General features: G+C 37.3%; 1 protein-coding gene across 2 annotated transcripts in view; it reads left to right on the forward strand.

Moving 5' to 3' along the window:
* Nucleotides 1-18,643, forward strand: part of LOC135696042 (dynein axonemal heavy chain 6) — a 42,257-nt gene that overhangs the window by 11,263 nt on the left and 12,351 nt on the right. For both annotated transcript variants that reach the window (XM_065215305.2, XM_065215306.2), the window contains 25 exons: nucleotides 312-392; nucleotides 1,514-1,672; nucleotides 2,281-2,402; nucleotides 2,545-2,654; nucleotides 3,128-3,189; nucleotides 3,601-3,824; nucleotides 4,347-4,421; nucleotides 4,570-4,657; nucleotides 5,542-5,792; nucleotides 6,411-6,642; nucleotides 7,171-7,224; nucleotides 7,741-7,886; nucleotides 8,656-8,724; nucleotides 9,211-9,397; nucleotides 9,617-9,690; nucleotides 9,878-10,046; nucleotides 11,320-11,574; nucleotides 11,845-12,115; nucleotides 12,733-13,028; nucleotides 13,315-14,427; nucleotides 14,977-15,194; nucleotides 15,964-16,183; nucleotides 16,718-17,020; nucleotides 17,343-17,669; nucleotides 17,891-18,544. In XM_065215305.2, the coding sequence (XP_065071377.2) occupies nucleotides 312-392; nucleotides 1,514-1,672; nucleotides 2,281-2,402; nucleotides 2,545-2,654; nucleotides 3,128-3,189; nucleotides 3,601-3,824; nucleotides 4,347-4,421; nucleotides 4,570-4,657; nucleotides 5,542-5,792; nucleotides 6,411-6,642; nucleotides 7,171-7,224; nucleotides 7,741-7,886; nucleotides 8,656-8,724; nucleotides 9,211-9,397; nucleotides 9,617-9,690; nucleotides 9,878-10,046; nucleotides 11,320-11,574; nucleotides 11,845-12,115; nucleotides 12,733-13,028; nucleotides 13,315-14,427; nucleotides 14,977-15,194; nucleotides 15,964-16,183; nucleotides 16,718-17,020; nucleotides 17,343-17,669; nucleotides 17,891-18,544 (5,760 nt within the window). The remainder of the gene's footprint in view (nucleotides 1-311; nucleotides 393-1,513; nucleotides 1,673-2,280; nucleotides 2,403-2,544; nucleotides 2,655-3,127; nucleotides 3,190-3,600; nucleotides 3,825-4,346; nucleotides 4,422-4,569; nucleotides 4,658-5,541; nucleotides 5,793-6,410; nucleotides 6,643-7,170; nucleotides 7,225-7,740; nucleotides 7,887-8,655; nucleotides 8,725-9,210; nucleotides 9,398-9,616; nucleotides 9,691-9,877; nucleotides 10,047-11,319; nucleotides 11,575-11,844; nucleotides 12,116-12,732; nucleotides 13,029-13,314; nucleotides 14,428-14,976; nucleotides 15,195-15,963; nucleotides 16,184-16,717; nucleotides 17,021-17,342; nucleotides 17,670-17,890; nucleotides 18,545-18,643) is intronic.

An 18,643-nucleotide genomic window follows, 5' to 3' on the forward strand; every position in this document is an offset into this window, starting at 1 on the left:
GTAATTGAGTATCTACGGTCTATGGGACTGTCGCCTCTAATTTGTTGATTTTCTGTTATAGCAAAACCTTGTTTCACACGTGGAAAGTATGATTAATAGTTTTGTATGTAGAACAAGGATTTAGCAATAGTACTTGCACCAAACGGTGTTCTTTACTCTCATTTGTGAAGCCTCAATACGTAAAGGGGTGGGGCTGCTTTTGCTATCAGCCGGCTGTTACTCGTTTGCTTGTAAAATCATGAAGCATGTTCTATTGACAATTGGATAATCGACGTTTAGGGCATTTCAGATAATCCTTTTCGTACGCACAGATATTTCAATACAAAGAGAAGATTGCAGAAATATCCTCGCAAGCAAGTAACGAAGCAACTCTTGAGCAAATGTTGCAGCGGGTGAGTTACCTACACATTAATGTAACGATATTCAAATATTTGTTTACGTTTCATGCCTGATGAACACTTGATCTTTTATAAAAAGCTAAGAGTATCCATTGGGCAACCTTTTTATATCTAGAGAAAAATGGACTTGTTTATGATTATAATCAGGCACCTTTCTATTTGATTTTGAATCTGTTTCGTTTTGTTATTTTACCCAAACCAACCATTTTTAATCTTTCAGCCTTACGTTTCTTAAAGTTTTTTCTGCTTTGAAAGTCTATAAAAAAGTGTAGTATCTTGAGTGCATCATAAATAAGAGTGAATAACATCATCAACTCGCAACATAAATAAGAGTGAATATTAGAAATTAACACAACGCTTTGGGTCTCCAAACATGATAATAGCGTTGGTGCCTGAATGACCTTTATTTAACTAACTAAAGAACATTCACACACACCGAAGGGGTGCGGGCAATCCTAAAAATGATGATGTTACACGTATTTGCTATGGTAACAATATATATAGGCATAATTTTTTTCATTATTGTGCTGGGAGAGATGTTCCAATATTGTCTACCAAAGTATGTTTTCGCTGGCATGGGTATATATTTCTTAAAAAAGGAACGATACTCAACAATTTTAATACTCAATGGCTGACTATCTGGCTAGAATCCTAATGAGATTTAGAAATGGTTCCTTTAAAAAGTGCATGGTATGGTGAACTATCAAAGATTGTACTTGCGTCTTGCGCAGTTTTGAAATCTAGGCCCTTTAGTGGCTGTTTTGCTCCAGGTTGATGAAATTCGTAAACGTTTTCAGGCTATCTACAATATCCACTAAAAGTCTTGGTTCGCTTCACTAAATTTTTTAACATTTTATGCTACCCCTTCTCTACCCCACTCCCCCCATCCCTTCTCCCTCTGAACAATGTTGTTTTACACCATGTTAAACGATGCGGTGTGGTCTGACTGATTCCTTTCAGTGGCTATGATATTTAACTCTACAAACAACATTGTTCTTGGGGAGAGGCTCGATATCAGTCTGCTTTATCGGAAATAGTTCTATTTTCAAAACACGACAATAGCATATACACCAAACCTCTATTCTAAGATGTTATCACATTCCCATTTCTTCAAGGTCATTGAATACTGGAATTTCACCGATTTTCAGCTTGTTGCTCATACAAGCAGAGACATAGCAATAATTGTGAGTGCGGATGAAATTATCACTACACTTGAAGAATGTCAAGTCACACTTGGCAATATCAAAGGATCTCGATTTTCACAGCCAATCAAGGTGAATGCTTTTCTGAGATAAGCTCGAAATGAATACTTTGTAATTCTAGTGCATGCTTTCCCTTCAAACACCCTTTTTCATTTCTTGCAAACAGGTTTTGGTATTAAATATCAAATTTTGATATGCAGCTGATTTGCCAAATTCCATTATCTTTTCCAATCTTCTGAATTATTTCAATATATTTATATCATTTTTATATTTTAATTTATATCAATAAAATATAATATTTATATATAATATATAATATAATATATATATATAATAATACAATATATTTAATAAATATATATTTTTATATCAATAAATCTTCTTTTCATATGAGGCATTTATGTTTTCTGGCTTGTTTTATTGCACAACTCTTTGCTTTAGGTTAAGTTTAGTGATTTCATGAAGTGGCTGACCCAGTAACAAATACCATAACACTGTTCTAACCAATACTAAGACACTTTAGCAATGTAAATTGATACAATAATGTTCTTTGAGTAAACAAATAATCAACAATCATATTTATCATTTTACCTTTTTCATCTTGTACATAAACTTAAAATCCCAAACGCTTCCACTAGTTTACTATATAAAAGATTATTTAATTGTGTTTCTTGTTCCAGGGTCTTGTCGAAGAATGGGAACGAAAATTGAATTTGTTTGGCAGAACATTTGAAGAGTGGATGCTTGTACAACGCAACTGGCTGTATCTGGAAACAATATTCTCGGCTGCAGATATCCAAAGGTAGGACACATGGTCCGTTGGCACATTTTATGCTAGGGCACGCGTTTGTTTCATTTGACTGGGATTTTCTTCAGCTTTCCCTTGTCTATTGTTGAAATTTTTTGATTTCCGAGTCTCATGGTTATTTTTTTTTGCTTCGAAGACAATTGCCAAACGAATCAAAACTATTCAATGTCGTTGACAAGAACTGGAAGGACATCATGCGCAGAGTCATTGATAATCCAAATGCTCTCAAAGCCTCAACCGCGGCAGGTAGGCTATTCTCTTTGTAAGCTGATTCCAGTTTATGAACATAGATCCAGATATAAAAAGAACCAATTTATAAAGATAGCCCTTAACAGTATATAGTATGAAACTGTGATTGTTTTATTGAATTTTAAAAGTTATACAATATATAACTTTGGAAACTTTTTATCCGTTTAGCTTTTCGAAAAGCTTTAATTGGCGTGTAATTATTCACTAGGTACACTTCCCATACAAGACAATAAAAATCTGTCACTTCGGCTGACATTGAGGCATCAAGCTAGCACCGCCCCACTAGATTGGTATAACGACAAGCGTTAAGTTTGGGTCATAAGTTCGCGCTCGAATTTTTGTTGCTCTGGGTAAAGAGGTCATCAATGTAGGATAGGATAAAGTCATAACTGTGGAATTTACTTTTGTTTTAATTGTGCTGAAACGATTTTATACTGCGTTCTATTTTGTAAAGTGCTTTGTGTCCCCAGGTGTTCTTGAGATTTTACAGTCATGCAATACAAATCTTGAGAAAGTTCACAGGTCTTTGGAAGTAAGTATTCTGGATTTTTTTTGTTCATTCACACACTTGAGAAACTTCATGGTGTATTTTGTGGACCGTTACTTTCTAGATAGTAAGACCTTAATCTTCTACCTGGAACTTCTTTCTAGTCAGAATAACTATTATCCTTAAATTATCTTTTTTCATTTTCACTCTTTTTTACTGTATATTTTTTTTTGTTTTCCTATTGTAAAATATGTTAATAGTATAATGATATTGATGGTCTATATTTTGTTTTTCTGATAATTTTGTTTACAATTTTATGCCATCTCTCTAATCATCCTTCATATAGATTCATCTATTAACTCTTAATCTTTATTCCTGAAATCGAATTAAAAAAAAGACTGTCATTTCTAACTTCTTTATCAATATTGACATTTATCGAAATTTGTTTCTTTTTAGGATTACCTGGAAACAAAGCGCCTCGTTTTCGCAAGATTCTACTTCCTCAGCAACGAAGAGCTTTTGGATATCCTCGCCAATACTAAGAACCCTGCAGCTGTTCAGCCTCATTTGAAGAAATGTTTCGGCAATGTACAGGCCTTGGTGTTTCACCGAGAAACGCGAGCAACGCCCACTGTCGTATCTATGATCTCAGAAGAAGACGAACGCTTGCCCTTGGCGAAGTAAGAAGCATTCCAAGTATCTTGATTACTTGATTAAAGTAACTTGATACAGTGATTAAAAAGTTATTGCAATGGGGTTTGTCTAGAGAAAATGTATTTAGGTTAATCAAAAGAAGAGAAAAGAATTTCATAGAGAGTAAATATATGAAATAAGAAAGTATAACAAATTTGATGTGACGATGTCAAGCTATCACGCTTTTTGTAAAATGTTAAGACTAGAATTTTACGGAAGCTCATATTTCGCTGAAAATTCTTTGAAGTCAATATTTTAAACCTCATTTGGGTCGATCTTTAAGCTCCACTCAATTTAAAGTCAATTTACAGCTATATTAGTATGCTTCAATTTTGTTTTGGAATCCATTTGATCGCTCATTAGACCTGATACCAACATCAATCCTAATGATCTTATATGATAACACAATCTTATAATCTATACCCTCAAAAGCCTTGTTCAAGGAATGTTATTCGTTTTCAGATTTGGTATTTGGTTAAGAAAGCGTTTTAAATGTTGCTTTTTTGTAGAAACGTGCGAGCCACAGGCCCTGTTGAGCAATGGCTATTGAATGTGGAGCATACCATGTTTGACACTGTCAAACTGTAAGTGTGATTCTTGCCATTAACGCATTTCTTCCTTCAATGATGATTTAATGAATTTTAAACAAAGATTTTCATGAGCATTATAATATTCTAATGGCAGTATGAATTATTTTCACATGTTATTCTTTAACCGTGTATTAAATTTCAGAAGCCTTAAAAAAGCAATAACGGATTATACGAACAGTGACTACGTGGAATGGGTTCTTGACCACTCTGGCCAAGTTGATATTGCAGTGGTAAGTGAAAAATTTACATATCAATGACTTCCTTTCCTTTCCTTTATTTCATGTTGGTTAAAATGATAACTAAAGAAAAACTAATTCAACTATTAAAGGTGTAAGGTAACAGGACATATCTGACAACATTGCTATGTGTTGCATCTTATTTTACGTGAATGAGTCACAAGTGTTTTGGAAAGATGCGATAGTCCTATTTAATTTTTTACATTATTTTAGGATATAGCATCTTTTGTTAGTGACTTTGTTTCAAATTTCTCTGCATCTTACTTTCAAAGTTTCAAATATATAAATTCTATTATTTTACCTCGTGTTTCCAAATTTTGATTTTCTTGAGCCATATTTGCATTCTGTGGAGAGAAAATGTTTTCTCCATTAAGGCTGGACTTGAACCGTTTGAAGTCCAGTATATCTAACTAGAAAGGTCTTAAAGATTTTTATTATGAGAAATTCTTTAATCGACTGTTTTGCTGGCTTCTCTCCGTTGTATTACTATTTCTATATATCGCAAGAATTTATTTTCAACTCATTTAAGTAGGTAGTGGAAGTTATTGCTTTCATATATACACATTTGTATGCCGTGCTAGGGAAAAATGATGCTTGTGTAGTAATGATATTTACTAGTCACTAATGTACTGAAGTAGCTCGCACAGTCGTATGCTTGATTTCAAAGCCTTTGAGAATAATTAATATTGTACAGACATATACTTTTTATTCCTACCGATGAAATCTTCCGTTTTATTTGGCTATGTATCATTTTCACGAAACTTCCTTTTTTATGAATTTGAATTTAATCATGTCAACTTTTCAATAAAGTGTTTATTCAGTTTTGTATTTATTCATTCTTTTTTCTTTCAAATTGTAATGAATTGCAACTTTGTTAGACTCAAATCATGTTCAACCGGTTAGTCACCGAGGCCTTAACGAGCGGAAGTAGCATGACGTCACTAAATGACGTTCGGACTAAGCTGGTTACGCTGCTAAACAGCCTCGCTTCTGTCGTCACGCGTGCACTGTCAACTCATTTATACCAAACTGTCGTGGCTCTCATCATAACGCTGGTTCATTCAAGAGATATAACAAGGGACCTTATCGAAGGCGACGTAACATCAGCTGACGATTTTGCTTGGACCAGGTGGGTTCATAAAGCATCAAACAAGATATATTTTCCATCCCCAGCAGCATAGATCGTGTTTCTCATATCTGAAGTCCCATCGTTCGCCATAAAGTCCATCGTTAGAGATGCATTCAAGCCCCTTGTACATTTCTTTAAGCTTTCCAGTTTACTTTCCTTCATTCAGATGGAACATTTTTAAGGCCCTGGCTCTTTACAATCGCCAAAAAAACTTCGAGGCTACCAGTTTCCTTAATGCATGTCCCTAATTTACCCCGAACGGGGTTATTATTGTACACAATGTGGTTGGGTCTAGCACACGAAGTATCGTTTCTTTTCTTATTCCCGCAATTTTTCACGTGGTTTTTACGTTTTACGTCATCATAAATTCGATCATTGCCACTCTTATACAAGTTATCCTATTTCTGCATCCTCATAGAAAAGCTCCAATTCTCTATTTGCTTTTGAAAAAATTCTACTTTCTAAGTTTTAAATGAATGCTTTAGGCAGCCTTTTTACTCAGTACCATGGGAGAATTTGTACTGTACAAAAAACCTTTTTCTTGCATAACTTCATCTTGTGGTTTTGTAGCAGGTTGATGTTTCCAGCAGTTTAGTTTCAACTTTAACTTTCTTCCAGGCACCTGCGCTACGAGTGGGACGATGAAGGGAACACTTGCAGAGTTACACAATCGCTGGCATCCTTTGTGTATGGCTATGAATACCTCGGGTGCTCTTCCCGTCTGGTCATTACCCCCTTGACAGATCGTTGCTACCTTACACTTACTGGGGCGATGCATCTTAATCTCGGGGGTGCTCCTGCAGGACCTGCAGGCACAGGGAAGACAGAGACAGTGAAAGACCTCGCAAAGGTTCGTTTGCAAGCGTTCATTGATAGAAAACTGCTTTAGGATACATTGTGTATTGTAGCTTACTTTGACATTTTAAGCTAAGCTGTGTCTTTAGTTCTTTTTAATGTTTTTTATTATCATGGGTCAAACTATCTTCCTGTGAAATGCTCCTCAAATTGCACTTTTAGGACCCTATAAATCTTTCAAGTTGTGTTTGATGTGTGTGTTAACTTTGAGTCTTTGCACTGCATTTTGCAAGGGCAGATCCTATGTCAGCTATAGTGCCGTCACTGCTTAATATTGTATCGTAATTTGGCAGCAAATTTATAAAGGATATGTATCTTTGAATGAGCATAAAAATTGCTTTATGACTGGGAAACAAGCAACGATTGAATAAGTAGATAAATGTGTTAATGCATTCAAGTTTTTAATAATTCTTTGAATTAATTTTGTTGCATAGTTTTAGTAAGTTGAATAGGTATGATCAAGTGGAAAGTCCTACTTTGGCCATACACCATTCTACTATTCAAGTATTGTTTGCATTTTCAGGCCATGGGTAAACAATGTCTGGTATTCAACTGCTCTGAAGGCCTTGATTTCAAGGTAAAATAGACACTACTTCATTGTAATTGTAATCGTTGTTGTTGTTGTTGCTGTTGTTGATGTTGTTTCCACTGATATTTCTATGGAGTCTTCGGCGATCATCAGTAGGTCTTCAAAAAAGGCCTAGAAACAAGCCGTTATTGGACGAAAAACGTTTATATTGTTTATAAAATGTTTTTAAGACACCTTTGGGTATGTTCTTCCGGCAAGAGAGGCACGTGGTGAAAGATGAATTACTCTCGCCCTCAGGATTCGTCTACCGTATCTGCGTGTTATACTCTTTAACTGCGAAATATGATTGTTTCGAATGCTGGAAGGTTCCCCATTCTCAGACTGAATAAGAGTTGAATAAAGGATTTTGATCAAAACTGGCAAAGAAACAAATCTAGTGCCTCCTTTTGGAAATTGATATTTCCGGAAAATCTGTATAGAAATGTTTTGATGAATTTCTTCCTTGTAGCAGCCAACAGAAGTTTATATGTGATGATATGCTTGATGTTTGTTGTGTCTTTGCAGATGATTGGAAAGTTTCTATCCGGACTGGCTCAATCTGGCTCCTGGTGTTGCTTTGACGAGTTCAATCGAATTGACATCGAGGTTCTCTCTGTTGTCGCGCAGCAACTTCACTCTATCAAAGTGGCAAAAGATACATCAGCAGTAAGGTAGGCCATTGAACGCAATTTTCTGAGGCATGATGGCATTTTTATACGTGGCATCTCTTATCGTGATAAGGGTTTTACACGTATCTTAATTCCACGATTATCGTATGCTAAAACCACCTTGCGCCCTCATTTTATAAGCCACAGGTAAGGCATTTGATTAAGCATTCCAGCAATATCGGTGAGGCAGTGACGAAAAGCATCATTTATCTGCAATTCCTGTCAGATATTCTCAGAAATCCGTTTTACCAAAAATTTTTCCTTTACTATTAACATATACATATTTGCAATGACTTTGCTAAAAGCTTGTATTTTGATCCCCTGAAGTTTTGCTTTTACTGCAAGGTAGAATTTTCTCCCCCAAATAAATGTTGATTCTTCTGCTCTCGAATTTAAAGTTTCAGTTATGTATAAATATTCATAGTTGTTCTAAGAAGGTGGGGGTGGGTGGGGGTCGTGTGCCTTTTCTCCAGCCAATGATACATATTCTTAAAGCCTCCTAGAGACAACGAAAATTGTACTTGGTCCGCGTGTGGAAACTAAATTCTGTTGTTCCAATGAACTTCCTTGTGTCGTCAGTCTTATGGTTTGTGCCTTTGTGCCACTCTTGTCATTGACACGCTGCACATTAGAAGGACCGTGAAATTTGCAGTAAGTTTGAACTTCCTGATGAAAAACCTTGAAATGATTAGTGTTAGTACATAAATACTTCTTAAAGCCGCTAATTCTATTTTAGCTAAACTTATTTGCTTTGCTTCTTGGATTGTTCTAGGTTTTTCTTCGAGGGACGCGATATCAAACTCAATCCATCATGTGGAGCCTTTATTACCATGAACCCTGGGTATGGCCTAAAATTTTCATTTCAAAGTTATTGACTGTTCTACAAAGTTATTGCGGTTTCTTCGTTTGAATGCATCTGACGTCATTTTTAAAGAAATCTCATAACAACCAATACTAGCAAATATGATGTTATGCTTTTTTGCAAGATTTGTTTGCTGACGATGGGTTTTATTTGCGTTACAAATGACGTTACAAGTGCGGTACGCTGACCTACTCTAACTTTGAGTACATTTTTTCCAACAGCTTAAGTTTTGTTATAGCCATTGGTTCACATATAGGTCCGCAACATTGTATTTAACTTGTCAAAATTTCGGGCAATATTAATATTTTTAGATGTTAAAAGTTGTTTTTTTAATTTAACAATCTCTGATTTGCACCCCTGGCAAGCGGGAATTGTAGAAAGTCCCATTTTAAAATACATAGAAAGGTTTTACATTTAGAGCAAAGAAACATTTGGCATGAATCTACTTTGGTTGTTTTATTGCAGTTATGCCGGTCGAGTAGATTTGCCAGACAACCTCAAGTCACTGTTTAGGCCAGTGGCAATGGTGGTTCCTGATGACGCATTGATTGCTGAAATCATTCTCTTTTCTGAGGGTTTTGAAGACGCAGCATCATTATCACGGAAGTTAGTGAATATTTACCAGCTGGCGAGCAAGCAGCTTTCGCAACAGGTTTGATTTAGATATTTTTTAATTTAAATGTTTCACGTATTTTCTTGCAAGGTAAAATTTTTGCTTCCTTCCAAGCAACATTTTGCTAAGCTTACACCACTGCATACGTGCTACGTTTTAAAACGTTCTGAAGAGTATAGAAAATGTATTGCCTATTTTGTTAATTGCGGCAATAAATATAAGCTTCGTTGTTTTGCAAGTTTCGTTGTTTTGTTTCAGGATCATTACGATTTTGGTTTGCGAGCGATAAAAGCCGTTCTCGTTATGGCAGGACAGCAAAGAAGAGCGGCAAGGTAAGTGCATGGTGTAAAAAAATGCAAATTGAAAGAAGTATGAAGCATTGTATTCTATGCAAAGCAGAAATAAATGATGCATCTCTTCTTATCTGGTTACAAACGCGTGAAAACTCTTCCTACTTTAATTTTTTGCTGATGAAGTTTGTTTTCAAATTCTTTAAGCTAGAATCTTTTTCTGTTTCAGCCTCGAACGGCACGTGTCCACAAGTGAAGAAGCCTGTGTAATGATAAACGCAATCAAAAATGCAAACATGCCGAAATTTATTTCTGATGACGTTAACTTGTTCGAAAGGATCCTGGCGGATATTTTCCCAGAAATGAAGCCCCCAGCACCAGATCACGTTGCTCTCGAGGTAAACAAAGATTTTTTTGTAGTTTTACATGGGTTGAATTTGTATTGAATGACATAAGGCCTAAAAGCTTTTGAAAAACGGCCTAGAAAAACCTTATGAAACGTTTTTTGGAACGCGATTCCTTTAGTATCAACGGTGTTGAGGAGAAACTATTTTTCTTCTAATTGCAAAGCAGATAAAAACTTTTACTCTTAATTACAACAATACTGCGTACCACAAGAATAGAATCTAGGCCCTCTTCTTTTCCTAATTTATATTGATGATTGACTAACGGTGCTTATAGTGCCCAATAGAATTCGAGCAACCATATATGGTGATGCTCTGCTTTAGGGATATATTAATACTGTAGTTCCCTCCTAAAAGTATAACTATCTTCAATTTCTTTGAAAGTTCCACAACTCTAATTGATCAAAAGAGAGCCCATTAGGCATGCTTCTGCTCTGAATTCATCTCATCCGCATCTGGGTAAAAACCAAAATGACCGCTTGGTTTTGTTCCAACTTCTCACAAAATTTTTGGCTAAAATTAGCTTGCTTGCATTCATATCATAAAGACATGCAACATTTGTTGTATGATGGCGAAGACCTTCTTTGTGGCGTTGATAGATACACTTTATTCAGTTCTAAATGCTTTACACAAAACTGACAGGTTTAGTTAAAAAATTGAAATTGTTTTAAACACTCCACATCCACATTAAGCCACGTATTCAAATGATGTTTCTGTAGCTTTTTTACTTGTTTACATTCATTTAAGTAAATTTTGGTTGTTTCTCTATGTTAATGGCCATGGATTGACATGTCGTTCCCTCCCCTTGGTATCGTCCCTATAGTGTCGTAAAGTGACTCGGATGCAATGTCTTTAGTAGTTTGTTATTTTAAAATTTTTAATTGAATAGACAAGAAAATATTATATGAAGCTCCAGTTGTTTTGCTATAAAATGTTGGCTTTTTGCTGCAAGTTTTTCAATCAACTTATGAATTAACCGCAGGAGATATATGAAATTTTCACACTACAATACCATTGAGATGAAAATGATTTGCAAAATAGTAAGCTACTTTGGTATCGCATGCAAATGCTGAAACACTTTGAAGTGAAAAAGTATGATGAATTGCGAGGAAACAAAAGCATTGTGTAAAAGGGCTTGAAACTAAGCCAGTGAAATGCAGCGGATTCTCATCTGATATTAGACATTTTCCCCTGTTTAATTCTGCACTGTTGCATAAAAAATAAATTGACAATCTTTGATGTAGTATTTTTTTGAACTGTACTCTAGAAAGCCATTGGCGTAGCGCTTCGGGAACTGTCCTTTCAAAGATGGCAGTCCCAAATCGAGAAGATTATTCAATTAAATGAGACGTTGCTTGTAAGGCATGGGGTGATGCTGGTCGGGCCAACCGGAGGAGGAAAGTCAACCATACGTAAGATATTGCGCAAGTCTTTGGTGCTGTTACCAAGCTTCCATGGAAGCGAGGATGAGGAAGTTGCAACTGTAGATGGCAGCGAGATGACGTCATTAGTAGCTCAACAGGTAGGATGCCATTGTCCATTTCTGCCTCCAAATCAATTGAGTTTCTCTTGTCTCTTTGCTGTTAAATGAGTGTAGAAACATTGATTAAGTATCGATAACGGTACCAGGAAGTTATCAACCGTCAAATGATAGGGTTTCGCCCGTCTTGAACACCCAGGTCTTAAAACTTATCCCTTTTACAGCTCCTTATAAACAGGAGGGCGCCCCTTTTTATACCCACTCTTTACCTTTATTCTACTTTTCTCTTGCTAATCATGATGTTTTTGCTAGGTAAACCTTACGAAAAAAGGCACCGTTGACATGTTCTCAGTGAACCCAAAATGCATTTCTCTCGGTGAATTGTACGGTGAAGTTGACCAGATGACGATGGAGTGGTCAGACGGATTGCTTGCTGCTGCTATCAGAGCGTTCGCAAAACACCGCAGCACTGCCAATAAAGACAGAGGGTCTGACAGTGCTGGTGCGGATTCAAGTTTGCCTGTGTCAAGGAACAGTTCCCGAATGTCAAAAGTATCTAATGAATTTGAAATGGATGTGGGAGGTGTGAGCTGTTATCATTATTGGCTTAAAGGCAAACGATAGACATGAAAATGGCCTAAACCATCTGTAACTCTATTTTGGCCAATCAATAAGTGCGTGAGTTGAATCACGCTCACGGATTGGTCAAATTTTGATTGAAAGATGACTTAAGTCCCTATAGAATCTGTCGATTGCCTTTAAATGTTAAGGAGAAGTCTTAGAGTTAAATGCACATTTGAATTAACAAATTCACAATGTAAAGACACTTTCACAAAAACTTATTAGATGGATTGAAACTTTGAAGTCGTAACAGGTAAAATATGATTTTGATTTTTCTAAATAAAGCCTTTTGCCATAAAGATCCTACCTAAACTGTAAAGTGAATACCAAATACAATACTTTTACTGGCTTCAAGCCTAGATACGCCCCACTTTAGCATTTTTGTTTGTGCTCGCAACGCCAATAATTCATTATTTCCAAAGTATGCTGTTACAGATCATAATCATTTTGCAAAGGCCAGTAAAAGTGTTTTGAACTTCAAGGCCATTGTTAGATCCTCCTCATGTTGTTGTAGCACCACAACTGAGTCCCTGTCTGCTCACTTATTCATTATGATCACCACTGTTGTCTGATTTGCAGATTCAAAATCACAACAGGCGATCACTGATTGGCAATGGGTTGTTCTTGATGGCCCTGTTGACACCATGTGGATAGAGAACCTGAATACGGTCCTGGATGATACAAAAGTTCTTTGTCTTGCTAACGGGGAACGGATTCCATTAAAACCAACGATGCGAATGATATTTGAAGTTGATACTCTTTCCCAGGCCTCTCCAGCCACCGTAAGCCGTTGTGGTATGGTGTATTTGGATCCTTGCAATCTTGGATGGAGGCCTTTTGTAAGATCATGGCTGAATAAGCTTAGAGAGAAAAAGGTGAATATCAGATTTATTGATTTGCCAAATGTTTAGTTTATGATATATTGCTAGTTTAAATGCTTATCAACAGCTGATTTTCAAGACATTTCCGTATCTTATTTAGTGCTTGGATTGTCAGTTCACATCTCTTTGTCAAAAGCTAGCCAGAAATTGCTTTTATCTCTGAAGTCATGTTTTCTACATAGAATAACTTAAGTATGCACATAGAAGTTACATGTTTTTCTGTGCAATGTTACCAACCTTCGGCATGGATCGTCTCTGAAAATTTATATCTATATTTGAGGTTCCTGAAAGCGGTCGTGATCATCTACACAAACTGTTTGAGAGCACCATAGACCCGGGTCTACAGTTCCTTGAAGAAAGCAGAAGTTTCGTATCAATCGCTGCTCCCCCGTTGAGCGTTGTGAGTACTCTTTGCAGTATCCTCAGTGCACTAATTGACCACGTTGCCAAGGACGGGGGTTTCGGTGAACCATCTCAAGAGAATGTACCAGAAACAAGCTCGACAATATTGTCAACAACAGACTTCGCTAAGTCAATGTCATCGAATGATTTCTTTGTCTTTCACATAAACACAAAGAAACAGTCTTACCTAGAGCGAAACCCCACTCATTTGCCGCAGTTCTTCGGAAAAATGTATGTTTTTTCATTTATCTGGGCTTTTGGTGGAAACTTCAACTGCCCCAGCGATGAATCAATGTCTGATATCGAGACTTCGTCACACAGCAACACCCTTAACGATGTACCAAATGCCCGTAACAGTTTCGACACGTTTGTGAAAGATCTCTTCGAATCGAAACCCTCGCTTGAAGTGCGCCTGCCTGCTGGCAACAACAGTCTCTATAATTATTACGTTGATTTGGACAAGGGTCAGTTCACACTTTGGGAAAATCTTGTACCCAGTAGCGATGCACTGATTGAGAAACATGTCGCCAATCAAATTGCAATTTCTGACACAATGAATTTACTTGATGATCCTATGCCTAGCATGAGCGATTTCGAGACACGGGCTTTAATTCCAACGGTAGATAGTGTTCAGTATAGTTTTATTCTAAGTCTTCTGGCTCTGAGCAGCAGGCCTGTTCTGCTCACAGGGGACACAGGTGTTGGCAAAAGTGCATTAGTACGGGACGTTTTAAAGAGATTGTCACAAGAAGGTGGAGCAGGCACGGGCCCTGGTACCATTCTTGGCTCGGTTCTTTCATCGGGTGGTTCGAGTCTGTTAGAAAGTATCGTCGAGAATTCAACGGAAAGGGATGGGCGAAGAAAGAAGACAGTGTTCATATCTCATATGCAGTTCTCTGCTCACACGTCAACACTGAGGACAAGAAGGTTGATTGAATCGAAGTTAGTCAAGAGAGGGAGAGACACTCTTGGAGCAAAGCCAGGAAAGAAGGTAAGAGATTAAGGTTGTTTGATATTTGTATCTTGTAGAGATATCAGTTTTACCTTCCTAACACAACACTGTTGGACTTTGCGTCCATTGTCCCGCACTTCAATGTTGTTATCAACGTTGCGTCAATATATAAATGAATATGTGCCTCACCTTTGAATGATATGATTTCATTTGATGTATATTGCCTGCTATCCATCAGTTGTTTTGGCGCTTTTCACGGCAGCTGTATCCTGGGTTTTAGGTATACATCTTTTCATCTTGATTTAATAAAGATGGAAAAGCTTTGAGAAAATATTTGTAGGGAAAACAAGTTGATAGTAGAAATATGATTTAGATGAAAACATATCGCAAACTGAAAAATGATGAACAATTAATTAGTTGTTGAAATTTCCGAAACAGGCATTTGCTGAAATGTAAAATTTTGTCTAAATTGGATATCTACATCTACGGAGTGGAGTTAGCAACAGGGAAGATTATTTAAATTTAAACTCCTGCAAAAAAAATTCTTTCCTGTTTTCTTGAAATAGCTCACTTGTTTCCCTCTTGCAGGTAATCGTGTTTGTTGACGACATGAATATGCCCCAGCCAGAAGTCTACGGTGCGCAGCCGCCATTGGAGTTGCTTAGAAGTTTCCTGGACTCAGGAGGATTTCACGATTCCAAGAAATTGAACTGGAAAGAAGTCCATGACGTCACCTTGTTATCAGCCTGTGCACCTCCAAGTGGTGGTCGTCATGCAATCAGTCCGAGGCTCCTTCGACATCTAAGGTTGTTACTTGCAACTGTCATTTTGATTCTATTCACGTTTCGACCAATATAATTTTTTGCATTTTACTTGTACACATTTTCAAGCTTTTACACCTGCACTTAAAAGGCTTCTGCTTGGCATAAACCTCTAAAAAAGCTGCAACGAAGGGTAAATCGAAAAGTGATAGGCCAAGATGAAAAGAGTAGAAAAAAGTAATAATTTTCGTATGAGTACTATGTTGTCTCCCTGTTGAAGAAATTTAAACTAGTTTACAAAATTTCAAACACAAATCCGTAAAGAATAGAAAGGACCCACTTTCTTAGGCTTTTTTGAAACACACGAACGCTACGAAAACACATGTTCCCCTTGTCACTAACATAAATAACATCCTTGAATCCATTGTCACAATCTCTATCACTCAACTCCATCAACAGTAATGAACGAAAAGATGTCTTCCGAGAAATGTCTCGCATAATCTTGATGTGCGTCGATTTCAAATTGTCTTTAGTTTTTTAAGATTTTTTACTTCTGCAATAACCTCAATCAGTCAACGTCACATAATTTATAAAATTCTAGACAAAAATTGTTTGAGTAGAAAGCTGAAATGGTTCGGTCATCCTGCTACGTCCAAGAATCCATTTTTCAGGATTATTCCTCTTAACGGCTTAAAGTCATATCGCTTTCTATTCGTTTAGTTTCGATATTGTCTTCTTTGTCTTCAATATTTAGATTCGTTTATAGCTGAGTTTATAGCCCCTAAAATCACGTATTTTCCGTTCGTTCTCATAGTGTGTTTTGCCTTCCACCACCATCCTCTCATTCACTGCATCACATATTTGGCACGATCCTCGGGCGCTTTCTGGAGCCTCAAGAATTTTCAGCGGATATCAAGTCAATGCGAAACGACATTATAATTGCCGCCATTTGGATGTACCAGCAAATCGAGGCAAGCATGCGCCCGACTCCGTCGAAATGTCATTACTTGTTCAATTTACGGGATTTGTCCAAGGTATGCAGTAAATCGATTCTTTCAAATTTTTCACATACGGGTCATTTTTAAAAATCTAGCAATGTACTAACAGTTAATTGTATTCTCAGTTTTAAAGCAATGTGTTTTCGTTCCTCGATTTTATAGAAAACAGACTTCTATCTCGCATTAAATAATCTTACAATGATCAAACAAGGTACACTTGGTATAATCTACAGTTGTACCTAGAGAGACCTAGGTACGATATACCTAGGCTATGATATTCATAGGTATATCATGATGCAAAAACCTAGAGAGACTTTCAGCCTCAATATTTAAGATTTCATTAAAAGCTTTTTGTCCTATAGAAATGTTATAAATTGACCTAATCTAAGATATAAGTGAAGAACTACCGAGTCGTCAATTGCAATGTGATTTCGAAGGTCATCATTAGAAAGCCGTAATTGACTGAAGAAACCTCGTGACGAATGCGAGACTCCATACCTTGCAATGCTTTCCATCTTTGTTGAAGCAATGTCCTAGTCTTAAACACCTGCTCTGCCCTTGTGTTTTCAGGTAATCTATGGGCTTTTGCAAGCACATCACTCTAGTATTAAATCTCGCGAGCACTGGATCGAGCTGCTGTGCCACGAGTACGCAAGGGTCTTCTATGATCGCCTCACCGATGACAATGATCGAGGACATTTCTGTAACATAATGAGCCGAGCTCTGAAAGACAATCTAAAGGTTAAATGGACAGAAGATAAATACGGACCAGATACTTTGGTATTTGGAGACTTTCTCGACTTGAATGCAGGAGAGCATGATCGATTTTACCGTTGTGTCAGAGACCCCAAGCAGTTAGCACAGGTGCTTGAGGTAAGCTGGACATCAAGTTAGATTTTTTTTCTCCAATATCACTGACGCTGGGGATAAGAGTAAAAATCGCCAATAGCCTTGTACTCCTCAATAAGTCAAAGGGGAGACAGATAAAAGCGTCCTTGCATTTTTTGTTTTGCAAAATTTTGGCATCCCTTTTGTTAACCTTGTCTAATGTAAAAGAACCATGGGGAATTTCTATTTGCACAGTCAACACAAATTGATGTTATGAAGCCTCGATAAAAAAATAAAGTGTTAATGCGCAATAAATGAGGAGACCACCACCAAGCCTTTTCTCAAGTTTTCATTTTTTTATTTCAAGGACTACCGAGACCGTGCCAGCATTTCGGGGAAGTCTCTCAGCCAATCGTTGGTCTTCTTTCAGCAAACGATCCAGCATATAGCGCGGGCTGCCCGCGTTTTCAGACAGAGAGAAGGTCATATGCTTCTTGTTGGCATTGGAGGCAGCGGAAAATCAAGTGTTGCTGAACTTGCTGCGTATATTGAGTTTTGCACATTCATCAAGCCTTCCTTAACACGCAATTATAGTCACTCGGATTTTCGAGATGACATCAAGAAGGCCTATATGACTGCTGGCGTGAAAGGGCAAAAGACTGTTTTATTTTTATATGACTCACTCATTGCTAAGGTAAGGGATAAAACTGCTATGTGTTTTGGTCCCCATTTATTGCCAAACTCGAAGTCAACTTTCCTTCTTTCATTGTTTATTGTATCGTTTTTAAGAAGACTCATGTGGCAAGTGACATGTGAAAATTATGCAGGTGACAACGTCAGTTCCAGCTCGTTAATAATGTCTTTAGTAAAGTCTTAAGTCCATTTGCTGAAGATTGTCGTTTTTCTTTACATCAGGAAATCTTTTTGGAAGAAGTCTGCAGCCTTCTTAATCTCAGTCAAGCTCCAGATATTTTTGACGAAGAGGACAAGGAGCGAATCTCTTTGGAACTAAAAAAAGAAGCAATTGAGCAAGGCATCCACGAATCAAAAGAACACGTGTTTGAGTTCTTCTTATCACGGGTCCGCTCGCGGTTGCATTTGGTATTTGCTACCAGCCCATCCGGATCCTTGTTCCGTCAAAGGTGTCGACTATACCCATCATTAATAAACTGTTGTACTATAGACTGGTATGATGAGTGGCCTTCTGAGGCTTTACAGGCAGTTGCGCAGGCGCATTTAGACGCCAAAGATTTCAGTGATGATGAGTCTAATGCCTTGCTCCTGCATCAGGCCATTTCAAACTCGTGTGTTTCGATACACAAGAGCGTCGAGGCAGCCTCCGCAGCATACTTGCAGGAACTACAGAGGCACTTTTATGTCACACCGCGAAGTTATATCGAATTCATACAGTTGTATCGGTCATTGCTTGAAAAGAAGCGACGAGAATATAATTTCAATCTACAAAGAATGTCAACGGGGTTGAGGAAAGTTGCAGAGTCTAAAGAAATGGTCAGTGTTATGAAGGAGGAGCTTGTTAATTTAGGCCCAGTCTTAGAACAAAGATCCAAGGTAATCTTCTGCTATTTTATCGTTTATAAGTGCAGAAAGTTTCTATCTTCTGATGTTTGATAAGACTAAGATGCTGGCTGATAGCTTTGAATGCCCATG

Source organism: Rhopilema esculentum, chromosome 14, assembly GCF_057945365.1.
Source record: "Rhopilema esculentum isolate cy_ngs chromosome 14, ASM5794536v1, whole genome shotgun sequence".
Classification (NCBI taxonomy): domain Eukaryota; kingdom Metazoa; phylum Cnidaria; class Scyphozoa; order Rhizostomeae; family Rhizostomatidae; genus Rhopilema; species Rhopilema esculentum.